Genomic DNA, 12,530 nt, shown 5'->3' with positions numbered 1-12,530 from the left:
ACAATAATATAAACAGCAAGTTGAAAGACCTATTAATGGTTTTAAGGTTTTCCCTCTTTATTTTTTTTATAATTGCAGGCGAAACCTTACAAAGCTGTCCCTGATCTTCAGCCACATGCTGGCGGAAATCAAAGCAATATTTCCTAATGGCCAATTCCAGGGTGACAACTTCCGTATCACAAAAGCAGATGCTGCAGAATTCTGGAGAAAATTTTTTGGAGACAAGTAAGTATTGCTGGTTAGAAGGATTGTGAATTCTGTCTTATAACATGCATACAGAGAAGTGCTGTTTTAAAGAATGCAAATAGAATAGATATAATTATTTTTTGCCAGAGATGCCATAATGATGATTTTGTTTAATTTCTTTATGGTTATTAGTTTCAAGATTGAAGGTTGGGTACATTAGTTTTGCTTCTGTAGGTAAAATACACAGAAAGAAAAATTAACTATGGGTGGCATAAAGGGAAAATTAGGAAGAAAGTTTTGTTTTTCTTTTAATCTTTAAAATTGTGTTGCTGTGGAGGGTGCAAAACCTATGATCGAATATTTTTTCATTTTCTTAAAATTAATATGAATTTTGATCCTTTTCTCCAAATCCCACAAACAAGTCCTGTCTGCTTGTCACTTTCCTGGTGGTTTCCATTTCTAGTTTATCCTTCCATGTGTTAAGCAAAATCTTAAATTTTGAAAGTAAAGCTAAGACCAAATTTTCAAGCAAGATAGGAATATCATTTTTTTTTCTTGTTAATCTCTGTAGGCAAGAGAGAGTAGAGAATCTAGGGTGACCAGCAGAAGATGCAGGTGCTGCTGTCATGTGCTAAGTTGCATACTACTTAAGTTGTTTTGAAAATACTGGCCTATACTTATGCTTTATAGTTCCATGTTACAGAAATTACAATACTCTCCTCTAATCTCAGACTAAAACCACTACTTGTCTCAAAATCCTTTTCTGCTAACCATTGTAACATTAGAGGCCCATAGTGAAAAGAATACCACACTTACTCCTGTCCATAATCCCTTTCATTTCAGTTTAAAGAATTGTTTTCACTTAAACATTGACACAGTATGTTAAATTATTTCATCATTCTTTTACATCTGAGAAATTAAATTTGAAGGTGAATATGAATACTTTGGTTCTGATCCTGCAAACACCTACTGCTAAATGTGTCAAAATGAGAGAAGATACACAGGTAGAGGTGAGATGATTTAGGCCCTTGAAGGTGAGGGTGAGAAGCTGCTGTCTCATCACTCCAGAAATATTTTCTATCCTTCTAGTAAACTAAAGGGCACTTGCTCCAAACCATCAGAAAAAGATAGTTTCACCTTAATTAGATACTGGCACTCCAAAGATTATGTCTAAACCATATAATTTAAGTTAATTGATACTCTTGGAGTAGAATAAATACAATTACTCATTTTTGATGGGCCATTGCGTCTAGGGTGAATTTTACGATATGTTGGGGGGAGAGGGGGAACACAATGCATCGTATAATGTAGGCAAGAACAATATACATGTCCTGCTACAAGAGAATTACCGTAGACTGAATTAGGAACTTTAACTGAATCTGATGTTCCCTCCCCATATTGTTACATTTTCAGTGAACAAGTTTACGGCCTAACGCATACTCTTAGTTTAGTAATGTTTGACTATATTTGTGTGCTACTTTACAAATATGTTAAGATGGAGTCCCTGCACTGAGGTCCCTAGAGTCCAATTCTGATATGACAGGTGGAATAACAGTTAAAGTGCAGGAATAGATGGAAATAACACACCTGTGTAGATGAGTTCTGGGAGGCTTAATGATAGAAGCGAGTTTTTAGAAGAATATGCTGTACAAGAAGGAGGGGGTTGTGAGCATACAGGATTGTTTAAAAAACTGGCAACTAAATAGAACATGTCAAACACAAGTTGTAACATTATTTTTTAAATACTTTATGGGCTTTACACAGACTATAGATGAATATGTGATACACAGTCTTGTCACGCCTTCATTATCAGTATTTATCATTACAAAACATCTATAGTGGCAGGAACAGAAAAAGAGGTTGGCGAGATTCATAGATTTTTAAGGTCACAAGGGACCATTATGATCATCTAGTTTGACTTCCTGCATAACACAGGCCATAGCATTTCACCAAACAGTTCCTGAGTCAAGCCTCTAACTTCTACTTGAGCTAGAGCATGTCTTTTAGAAAGACACCCAGTCTTGATTTAAGAGACTTCAAAGGATGGGTAGTCTGCTATGGCCGTAGGTAATGGTTCTAGTGTTTAATTACACTTGCTGTTAAATTGCCCTTATTTCTCATCTGACTTTTGTCTAGTTTCAGCTTCCAGCCAGTGGATCTTATTAGACCTTTGCCTGCTAAAATAGTCTTCTATCTCAAATCATCTCCCCAAATAAGTTCTTACAGACCCTGATCAAGCCACCTCTTAATCCTCTTTGTTAAGGGAGGTGAACCTGAGCATGTTTTATGCTGCCATTGGCCCTGCTCAAAAGATCTTTCAAAACATCATCAACGGTCAGAAAAAAATGTATTTTTTTAAGGATTTTTATTTTCAAAGGCTCAAGGCATGTTACTTAAAACTTCTTGTGATAGAGCACCCCTTTTTTTAAAAAAAGTCAATTAAAAACGCCAAGTGGTAAATATCAAGTTTTAAAATGCCTGCACATCTACTTTTCATTTAGTGTGTCCTTATTTTCTTAGTTATCCTTAGAGTTTGATCCTTGATCCCTTCCCCTTTTTTCCTTTTATGCGCTATCCTTGGATAACTTCACCTGCTGGCCTGGCTGCAACTTCCATTTCTTTGTTGAATACTTGCAGATCACAACCACCTGACTTAGTGCCTCTCTTCTCCTTCTTGTCTTTATGCCTCTTTTTGTGCCACACTTTACTTGTGATCCTAATTTCTCTAGTTAAAAAAACAAAAACAAAAAATCTTTCCAGGTGGATTCTAATTTAGACTGTAAATTCCTTGGAACTGGAACCATGTGTGTTATGTTTTGCATGGTGCCAAGCATAGACGGATCTCAATAAATCGCTGCTATTGTTAGTAGGATGACTTTATAAGAAACTGCCACTTGCCCATGATTAACAACCTCACTTCTCAGTAGTAAACAGTTAATCTGCACTCATTGTCCTTGGCATTCGCCCAGGTTTAGTTAATTGTGTTTAAGTAACTGTAAAGCATGTAACAGCATGAATGTTGAATACATAGATGAGTAAAAGTTATTGTCTTGCATTACCATTTAATCTCTTTATGAAATGAAATGCCTGAAGCCTTGTAGGCATGAATTGTCTTTTAATTCATTGAGTAACACACGGTGATATGCCTTTGGGGGTCACATCCTTTTAAAGTGGCGTGTTATGACAAATTGGTCTGCAAATACTTAAGTATCCCTTTCCTAAACATAGTGCATACTTCAAGTTTTAGGTTGCTGCACACAATGTAATAAATGATAAAATCTCCAGTGTTCATACTAGTAAATATGTTCAATATTTAATTCATTGCTCAAACACAGACAGTATTTTCAAATTCGCATGCCAAAGTTTGGCCCCTTAGACCTAAATTTAGGTCCTAATTCTGCAACTGGCTCCCTGCTGTCAGATTCCTGTGTCAATGCTGAACCCCACTGAAGTGAATGGGGATCTGCAGGTGATCAAAGGTCTACCTCTGGAGAACAAATGACAGGATTGGGGCCTTAGAGACTTAAATAAAAGTGATAGGATTTTTCAGGATTGCTGGCCACCCAAAAATCCCATTGAAGTCAGTGGGAGCTGCAGGACCTATGCAGCTGCAGGACCCCAAAAAACAGCCCACATATTTAGGTTTCCAAATACAGATTTAGAAGCCTAACTTTAGGCACCTAGATATCAAAATTTTGGCCCATATAACCAACTTCAGTGAGGTGCCCTTCAGAACTATTACAGACATATGCATTGTAAGCATATTAGTATGTTGCTTCAACATAGATACAGCTGCCTTGATGGATACTGGTTCATTGACCTCCTGTGTCCAGCTCCTTTTGCATCAGCACTTTTAAAGAGGGCACATTGCGAGTGAGATTTTAATTGCAGAGGGAAAAACTCCAATAACTTCTTGAACAAAAATCTTATTTTTTTGTTTAAACAAATTAAAATTTAGGAAAACGGCACTATTCAGGGCAGCACGTATGCACATGCTTCATGGTAAGCATCTATTTAATTGCCTTCCTGAATTTGGGCTGTCAGATACATACAGTATGAGGATTCTGGTATGAGCGTAATTCATGGAACGCCTTATCCAGACATCTTTTACTCATTTTTACTTAGCCCTTATTCTGAGGACAATGGGAGTTGGCTCAGGTAAACACTAAGTAAATTACCTTGAGATTTCCTAGAGAAATAATAGGCAGTTAAAATGAGAAACATGGAAATAATTATGTTTGTTTTGTGTCACCTGAGCAGAGAGATGGAATTATTTCTTTGTTTATAGCTGATCATGTTAGGATTTTTCAGAATACAAATATAAACGTTTTCTAGTTTCTCTGAAAAAAACAATTGGAAACCATCCCACAATCCCCTTTCCACCTTGTTTTGTTGCTGGAAGCACATCAGGGTTTTTTTTTTTTCTGACTTAATTTGAAATATAAATGAAGCTTTAACAAAAGTCATGATTCATTATGTCCTAGGCCTGCTCTTTAGATTATTGTGCCCTTTGGGTTTTGTCTAGCAGCAAAGTAAGACATACTGCTTTTTTTTTTTTTTTTTAATGTGGATATAAAGTAAATTCTCAAAGATCAATTCCTGGCATCCAGTCTGTGCTGAACACTTATTTTTCTCTTTGACTGCTCTTCCCAAATGAATTGGAAACTTTTTATTTTGTTGCTGTATAATAAGCAAAGTGTTATTTTTCCAAGAACATGTGTTGCTGTAATTATTTTTACAACCATCAGGGCCGCTACAACCACTTTAAGGCACATTCTGCGGGTTACCAATATATGCATCATAGCATGCTTGTCTTCCTTCAGAATTTACAGCCAGCTATGTGCACAGCCAGATGGTTTCAAATTGTTTAATTAAAAATACATTAATAGCTAAGATAACTATTAGAAGTTCCTACTGACCATTTATCTAGCCATCATCAGTTGACAATTTCCCTTACCCACGCAGAAGTGGGTCTCACGGGAGTATTTGAAGGAAGACAGGGTTTAACAGATTCATTCATGGAGGGCATTCCATTAATTTCCCTCTGTGATGGGTTGGATCACAGAAACGCCCTGGGGGCTGCCAACTGATGTGCCAAGACTACTACTACTGCCCCTGCTTTCCCTGCCAGTTTGGGACTCCAGAGCTTTGCCTGGTTGCACCAGACACCCTTGCCGGCCACAAACACAGACCCAGCTCTGAACTACGTCCCACAAACTGCAAGCTTAACTGAAAGCAGCTTAGGAAGTGTTCCTGTCTTTAACACTCAGATGCCCAACTCCCAGTGGGGTCCAAACCCCAAATTGTTTTACCCTGTATTGTTCGCCCTCTATAACACTGATATATAGAGAGATGCACAGCTGTTTGCCCCTCCTCCCCCAAGGTATTAATACATACTCTGGGTTAAATAATGAGTAAAAAGTGATTTTATTAAATACAGAAAGTAGGTTTTAAGTGGTTCCAAGTAGTAACAGACACAACAAAGTGAATTACCAAGCAATATAAAATAAAAGCCTATGCCTATGCCTAATACAGTGAGAATACAGATAAAACTGAATACAGATAAAACCTCACCCTCAGAGGTGTTCCAGTAAGATTGCTTTTACAGACTAGTCTCCTTCTAGTCTGGGTCCAGCAATCACTCACACCCCCTGTAATTACTGTCCTTTTGTTCCAGTTTCTTTCAGGTATCCTTTGGGGGTGGAGAGGCTATCTCTTGAGCCAGCTGAGGGGTCTCCCATGGGCTTAAATAGACTTTCTCTTACGGGTGGAGACCCCCTCCTCTCTCCTATGCAAAGTCCAGCTCCAGGATGGAGTTTTGGAGTCACAAGGGCAAGTCACATGTCCATGCATGACTCAGTTTTTACAGGCACCCACATGCTATCTTGAATGTCTCCAGGAAGACTTCTTATATGGATTGGAGCCTTCCAAGATCCATTGTTCGTTAATGACAGGTTTCAGAGTAGCAGCCGTGTTAGTCTGTATCCGCAAAAAGAACAGGAGTACATGTGGCACCTTAGAGACTAACAAATTTATTAGAGCATAAGCTTTCGTGGACTACAGCCCACTTCTTCGGATGCATACAGAGACTCTGTATGCATCCGAAGAAGTGGGCTGTAGTCCACGAAAGCTTATGCTCTAATAAATTTGTTAGTCTCTAAGGTGCCACAAGTACTCCTGTTCATTGTTCGTTAAGTGTTTCTTGATTGGGCACTTAATTTGCACATTCCTTTCTCAAGAAGCTGGCCAAATGCCTTACTAAGGCTATTTAAATCAAACAAGTATACAGCTAGTATTCATAACTTCAAATACAACAATGACACATGCATACAGCTAGGATGAATATATTCATATGTTACATGGCATATGTAGCATAAAACATATTCCAGTTATGTCATAGATACATTCATAAGCATATTTCCATAAAGCTTTCTGGGGTGCACCATCACACCCTCCTCCTGAACTTACTGCCAGAGACTTGGACACTGTCCATGGCGGAGGCAGTACATGTAAAATCCCTGTTTGTCTTTGGTCACACTCCCTTTCAGTACCTTTAAACCATATGATGTCATTCATAAGTGTTCTAGCAAGTTTTGGGGTTTCTGGTCCCCAGGTGCCTGAAAAAAGATTGGGGTGTAGTATTGTTAACAGAATGCAGGCGGCAATATCTGTTAAAGTGTAGGTGTCATGGCATTTAGCCACCAATGCCATGAGGCAGTGTGCCTCAGTTTCTCCTTCCACACAGCAGCATTGGCCTGTTCTGCTGTGCCAAGCTTCCAGCCTGTTTACGGGTATAAGCTGAAAAGTAACCGGCTCGGGGGACTGTCTTGGCACCAACCCTAACATGTACAAAAGTTTCTTCCACAAATCATGTATGTTCCACATCTTTAAAGGGTTTACCACTAGTATTAACCCCTTTGTCTTGACCCAAGACTCCTTTGTCTTGATGAAGTAGCAAAAGAGACCAGATTAACAGCAAATCTACGGTGGACAGGCTTTGTTCACATGATTTAGCTTGTTTAGTGTCTACTGCATTTTCTCACTTCTTTGTGTACCCTGGTAGACACTCTGATGCAGATTCTTCTGCCTCTTTGGGGAAGGCTTTTAATTTAGGTATGAGTTTGAGGCTTTGCAAAGGAAAGGGTGTACTGCAGCCATGCCTGCCCTCGCCCCCTCCCTCTGGAATTTTTCTGGGCTGGACCCCACTCCCTTGTGAAGCTTTACCCATGCAGAGATTTTTTCCCTCCTGCCTTGAAGACAGTTTTATCTCTTATAAGGGTAGGAAGAACAACATCTTTCAATGGGGTGCTTTGGATTGGTAAGATCCCCTTGGATACCCCACTCTCTGTTCCCAAAAGGTTAGCTGGGAGGGCGCTCCCCTCCAGGAGACCGGACCCCCAGTTTTCCCTTAAACCCTGATCCACAGGAGCGGGGTCTGGCATTTTAAATGCAGATTTTTCACCCTCCTCCTGGGAAAGATCCTCCCTACCAGGGCAGCTCCAGGCACCAGCTAAGTGCTAAGAAGCAGGTGCTTGGGGCGGCCAATACCAAGGGGCGGCACTCCGGCCGCTACTGGGGCAGCACATCCGGGTCTTCGGTGGCGGGTCCCTCAGTCCCTCTCGGAGCGAAGGACCTGCTGCCGAATTGCCGCCGAAGAGTGGAGCGGTGCGATCGTGCTGCCGCGGCTTTTTTTTTTTCCCCCCCTGCTTGGGGGCGGCAAAAAACCTGGAGCCGGCCCTGCTCCCTACAAAAGGTGGGCTGACTCTCCGCCCCCCCTCTCCTGCCCCCCCTCCCACCTTTCGTCTGGACTTCCCTTTCTGAGCTCCCCTCTGGATCAGACACTCCTCCTGTGTCCCCCAAAAGGGAAGATGACCCTGATCTGGCTGTGGGCTCACAGCTACCAGCTGACAGACTATTCACTGGCCAGCAAAATTCCCTCCCTTCCACTCAGGTTGGGCTTGCTTCCAGCTATAGAATCCCTGGGGTCTGTTCCCACCGCAGCTGTCACCAGGACCCCAACTTCCACCTTCGGGACACATGTCTCTGTGCACCCCAGGGCAGGCCCTGTCTCCTGCTGACCTGCAACTTCTTGGCAGTTAGCAGATAGGGTGGCTCCCCTGATACAAGTTGGAACATTCCCCTCCCCTGGGCAGATGATCATGGGACAGGAGTTGGCTTCATCCAGCCCGTCCTACTGGGACTTGCCTCGAGCCCCGGGGCTACGGGAACTGGCTACATTCATCGCTGCCCCCAAAGCTGCATTTTTCACTGCTACAAAGGAATTTAAGAGGCACCCTCCTGTTTCCCCAGCAGTCCATGTGACACCCTCCCCCCCCCACACACATACACTCCCCCAGGGACTTTTAGCACAAGATTCCTTCTCATTGCTAACCAACCCTGGGACAGATTCTGCCACGTGAAAGAAATCATTCCCTAGTAGAAACAGTGAAAAATTGTGTGCAACTGTTGCAACGTCAGCTCAGCCTGCAAATTACTAGTTTGCATGTGTACTTTAGCTAAAGGTGCAAGGACTTTGTAACCTCCCACCAGTTCTAATTCTGCCATTTTCCCTGGCAACAAATCCTTCTCCTGGATCAGATCCCTCCTGACCACAGAAATCTCTGCACCGGTGTCCCTCAATCCAAGAAGAACTTCACCATTGAGTTTAACAGCACGCATATGTTCATTGCTTGGTTGTGTGGAAGCAACCTTTACAAACCCTGTGTGGAAAGAGGCAGCAGCCGGGATCTGAGAAGCAGGAACTTCATGTGTTACTTGCTGCCTGTTTCCACTCAGCAAGGGACATTTATTCCTCAGGTGCTCAGTGGACTTACAATGATAGCACCTCTTGGGCTCCTCAGCTTGTACAGGAGATTTGGGACGAGTAACAGGGCAACGGGGAGGTGGACGCCCAGCCTCCTTTTTCCCAGGGGTAAAACGGTGATTCTGCTTTCCACCAACCCTGTACCCCTCTGCCAGTGGTTTATGTTTAACTGCAGCTTGTGACTGCTCGTAAGAGTCTGAAACTCAGCTAATTCTCCCACTGCAACCACCTTTCCCCCCACAAATACTGTTTTACATCATCACTGCACATATTCAGGAATTGTTCCTGAGTAACCAAATCACACATTCCTTCAAAGCTTATAATGCCTTTCCCCCTCACCCACTTATCTACCAAATCTCTCATTTCATTTACATAAGCCACATTACTCAAACCAGATCCCCTCTTAAGACTCCTGAATTTAACCCTGTAGGTTTCAAGTGTAATCTGAAACTGTTTCAAAACAAGTTCCTTAAATTTACCATAGTTTGAAGCATCATCAGTAGGCATCTTATTATGTCCAGAGCTCTGCCAGTCAATTTTGTTATCAATGTGGTCATCTTTTGATCTTCAGTGATTGCATGGAGGGGGCACAGTGTCTCAAAGGTGATGAAATATTCAGCAATATCGCTGGATTCATTATACTGTGGACAGAGTTGCTCCCATTTGTGGATTTTTGGGGAAGTGGCACCAGCAGCTTGGAGGGTTTTGTCTAGGGTTACCATATTTAAAAAATAAAAAAAGAGGACACTCCACGGGGCCCTGGCCCCACCCCTTTCCCACCTCCAGCCCCGCCCCAACTCCGCCCATTCCCCAAAGTCCCCGCCCTAACTCCCCCTCCTCCCTCTCAGCCACGCGAAAAGGGCTGTCCAAGCGCTACCAGCTTCACGGTTTGCCGGGCAGCCCCCAGACTCTGTGCCCCTGGCCGGTGCTTCCCCAGCGCAGCTGGAGCCCGGGAGGGGAGGCGCCCAGCCAGGGGCGCAGGGTCTGGAGGCTGCCTGGCAAACCGTGAAGCCGGTAGTGCTTGGGCTTTGGGCAGCCCCCATGCCTCCGGACCCTGCACCCCTGGCCAGGCACTTCCCCTCCCGGGCTCCAGCTGCTCTGTTTAAGAGCCTAGCTGCCCGAGCGCTACCGGCTTCGGAGCAGAGCAGCTGGAGCCCGGGAGGGGGAAGTGCCTGGCCGGCGACTGGGGTCCGGAGGCAAGGGGGCTGCCCGAAGCCGGTAGTGCTCGGGCAGCTCGGCTCTTCAACAGAGCCGAAGAGTCGGGGAGGAGCAGAGCAGCTGGAGCCCAGGAGGGGAAGTGCCCGGCCGGTATTTTCCCGGACATGTTCGGCTTTTTGGCAATTCCCCCCAGACGGGGGTTTGATTACCAAAAAGCCAAACATGTCCTGGAAAAACCGGATGTATAGTAACCCTAGTTTTGTCTCTTCAGCTCCATAACAGCCAGTTCATGCTTCTGGGCCTCAATCTAGGCTTCCATCTGGGCCTGTATTTCTTTGTCTCTTAACTCCAGGGCTCTTTTGTGGGCAGCCTCCTCCCTAGCTGTTTCTGCCTCCATACCTCTTCTGTGTGCAGTTGCCTCTGCTTCTTTGAAGGCTGGTCTACACTGGGGGGGTGGGGGGGGGATCGAGCTAACTTCAGCTACATGAATAGCGTAGCTGAAGTCGAAGTATCTTAGATCGATTTACCTTGGGTCCTCACGGCGTGGGATCGACTGCCGTGGCTCCCCCCTCGACTCCGCTACCGCCGCTCGCTCCGGTGGAGTTCAGGGATCGATATATTGCGTCTTAACGAGACACGATATATCAATCCCCGATAAATCGATCGCTACCCACCGATACAGCGGGTAGTCTGGATGTACCCTTCGTTTCAATTGGAACTCCCGGTCCTTTTCCTTCTCTTCTACTTCCAGTCTAGCCAGCTCTAGTTTAGTAGCTGTTTCACTGGTAGTCAGTTTCCTGCTTTCTTGTGCTGGGCCACACCCCTTCTGCAGTTCACTGAAACTGGGATGCACTCAGCTCAGGGGCTTCCTAGTTAACAGAGACTTTCCCAGCGCCCAGTGTTCAGCCTTTCTGGGCAATTTGCAACGTGCAGTTCTAGCTTCTTCTGATCTTCACTCTTACTTACTTTGCTTCCTTTTCTGTCCCTATTTCCCTTACCCGAAATAAGCAAACAGAAAATAACAAACAAACAAATCCCTCCTCAAGATCCATTTCTATGGTTCTTAAAGGAAACTGCCAAATGATAGTGGCCAGATAAATGGCCATGAAAGACTTCTGCATGGAAGAATGTGTGAAGATGCTTGTGGGAGAAACAGGCAAATAGGCAATGGAGGCTGCCATCCTTCATGGACTAAAGTGAGTGGAAGGTTTGTGGCACATTAAATAATAAAGACAATTACAGATCAGGGCTAAGTATTGAAGGAGCTTAAATGTAAGGATCAGAACCTTTTATATGATGCAATGGGGAAAGTCAAGCCAGTGCAGGGACTCAAAGGGTTGATGTGGTCAGAATGGGGGCAAGAAGATGATCTTAGTGGCAGTGTTTGGAATGGGCCTGCAGGGAGCAAAGTGGATGTCAGGCAGGCCAAGGAGAAGTAAGATGCATTAATCAAGATAGGAGTTAATGAAGGTGAGAATTCTGATGTGTGGAGAGAGAGAAAGGGCTGGGTCTTAGAGGCGTTACAGAAGAAGAAATGACAAACAGGCATACTATTTATATATCTTAGTCTAGAAAGAGAGCACAGTCAAAGCTGGTATCCAGGTTAAGGGACCGAGTGACAAGAATGATGGTGATTGTGTCCTGTGATGGCTAAGGGGAGTTTTAGGGATGGTATATCAAGAGTTGTTTTTTACATAAGTTTTAATGATGGCAAGATATCCAAGAGAGACAGGCTGAGATGCAGGATTGGATAGATGGAGATAAGTCACGACTTGAGAGAGTAATTTGTGGGTCATCTGTGTGGAGATAGTTGAAGATATGAAGTGTTTAGCCAAGGAGAGGTCCTTGTGGAATACCCACAGAAGTTGGGAGAGGAGGAGGTGGAGCACCCCTGAAAGGAGCTGATGGAGCTGTTGGGAGAAGAACCAGTGGACAGATTCACAAGAGCTGAGATAGGAAAAGATTTCAATAAGGAAGGTGTTTATCGATTATGTCAATGTATGATAAGGGTGGAATAGAGACTTGGTGATCCAGGGGATAGTTGGAGATCTTGAAGCAAGTAGTTTCAGTAGTGTGAAAGCATCTTTTCCCCTAATTTGTTTTATTTACAGTGAAGCTAAATGTACAGCTTAAATAGTAACATTAAATGAAACCGGGAAATTGTAGGGCGTGTAATCAGCAGTTCCATTTGTTTACAGCTACTTTAGTAACCCCAGATGGGTTGTAAACATGCACATGAAACCTAGTCTGATAATTTTGCATTATATATATATTTTATTACTCCATAGCACTTGAAGTTAATTTTTTCCAGTTCCTCACTCATTTTAATAGTGTTTTTGAAGCTTTTATTTAGTTTTTGCTC

General features: G+C 43.4%; 1 protein-coding gene across 5 annotated transcripts in view; it reads left to right on the top strand.

Annotated features, from left to right (window-relative positions):
* Window positions 1–12,530, top strand: part of CBLB (Cbl proto-oncogene B) — a 194,667-nt gene that overhangs the window by 91,433 nt on the left and 90,704 nt on the right. For all 5 annotated transcript variants that reach the window (XM_034790499.1, XM_034790511.1, XM_034790493.1 and 2 more), the window contains one exon: window positions 79–225. In XM_034790499.1, coding sequence (XP_034646390.1) covers window positions 79–225 — 147 coding nt within the window. The remainder of the gene's footprint in view (window positions 1–78; window positions 226–12,530) is intronic.

This window comes from Trachemys scripta, chromosome 1, assembly GCF_013100865.1.
Source record: "Trachemys scripta elegans isolate TJP31775 chromosome 1, CAS_Tse_1.0, whole genome shotgun sequence".
In the NCBI taxonomy this organism is placed as follows: Eukaryota; Metazoa; Chordata; order Testudines; family Emydidae; genus Trachemys; species Trachemys scripta.
Note: the sequence above shows the minus strand (reverse complement) of the source record. Positions and strands in the feature narration are given on the sequence as shown.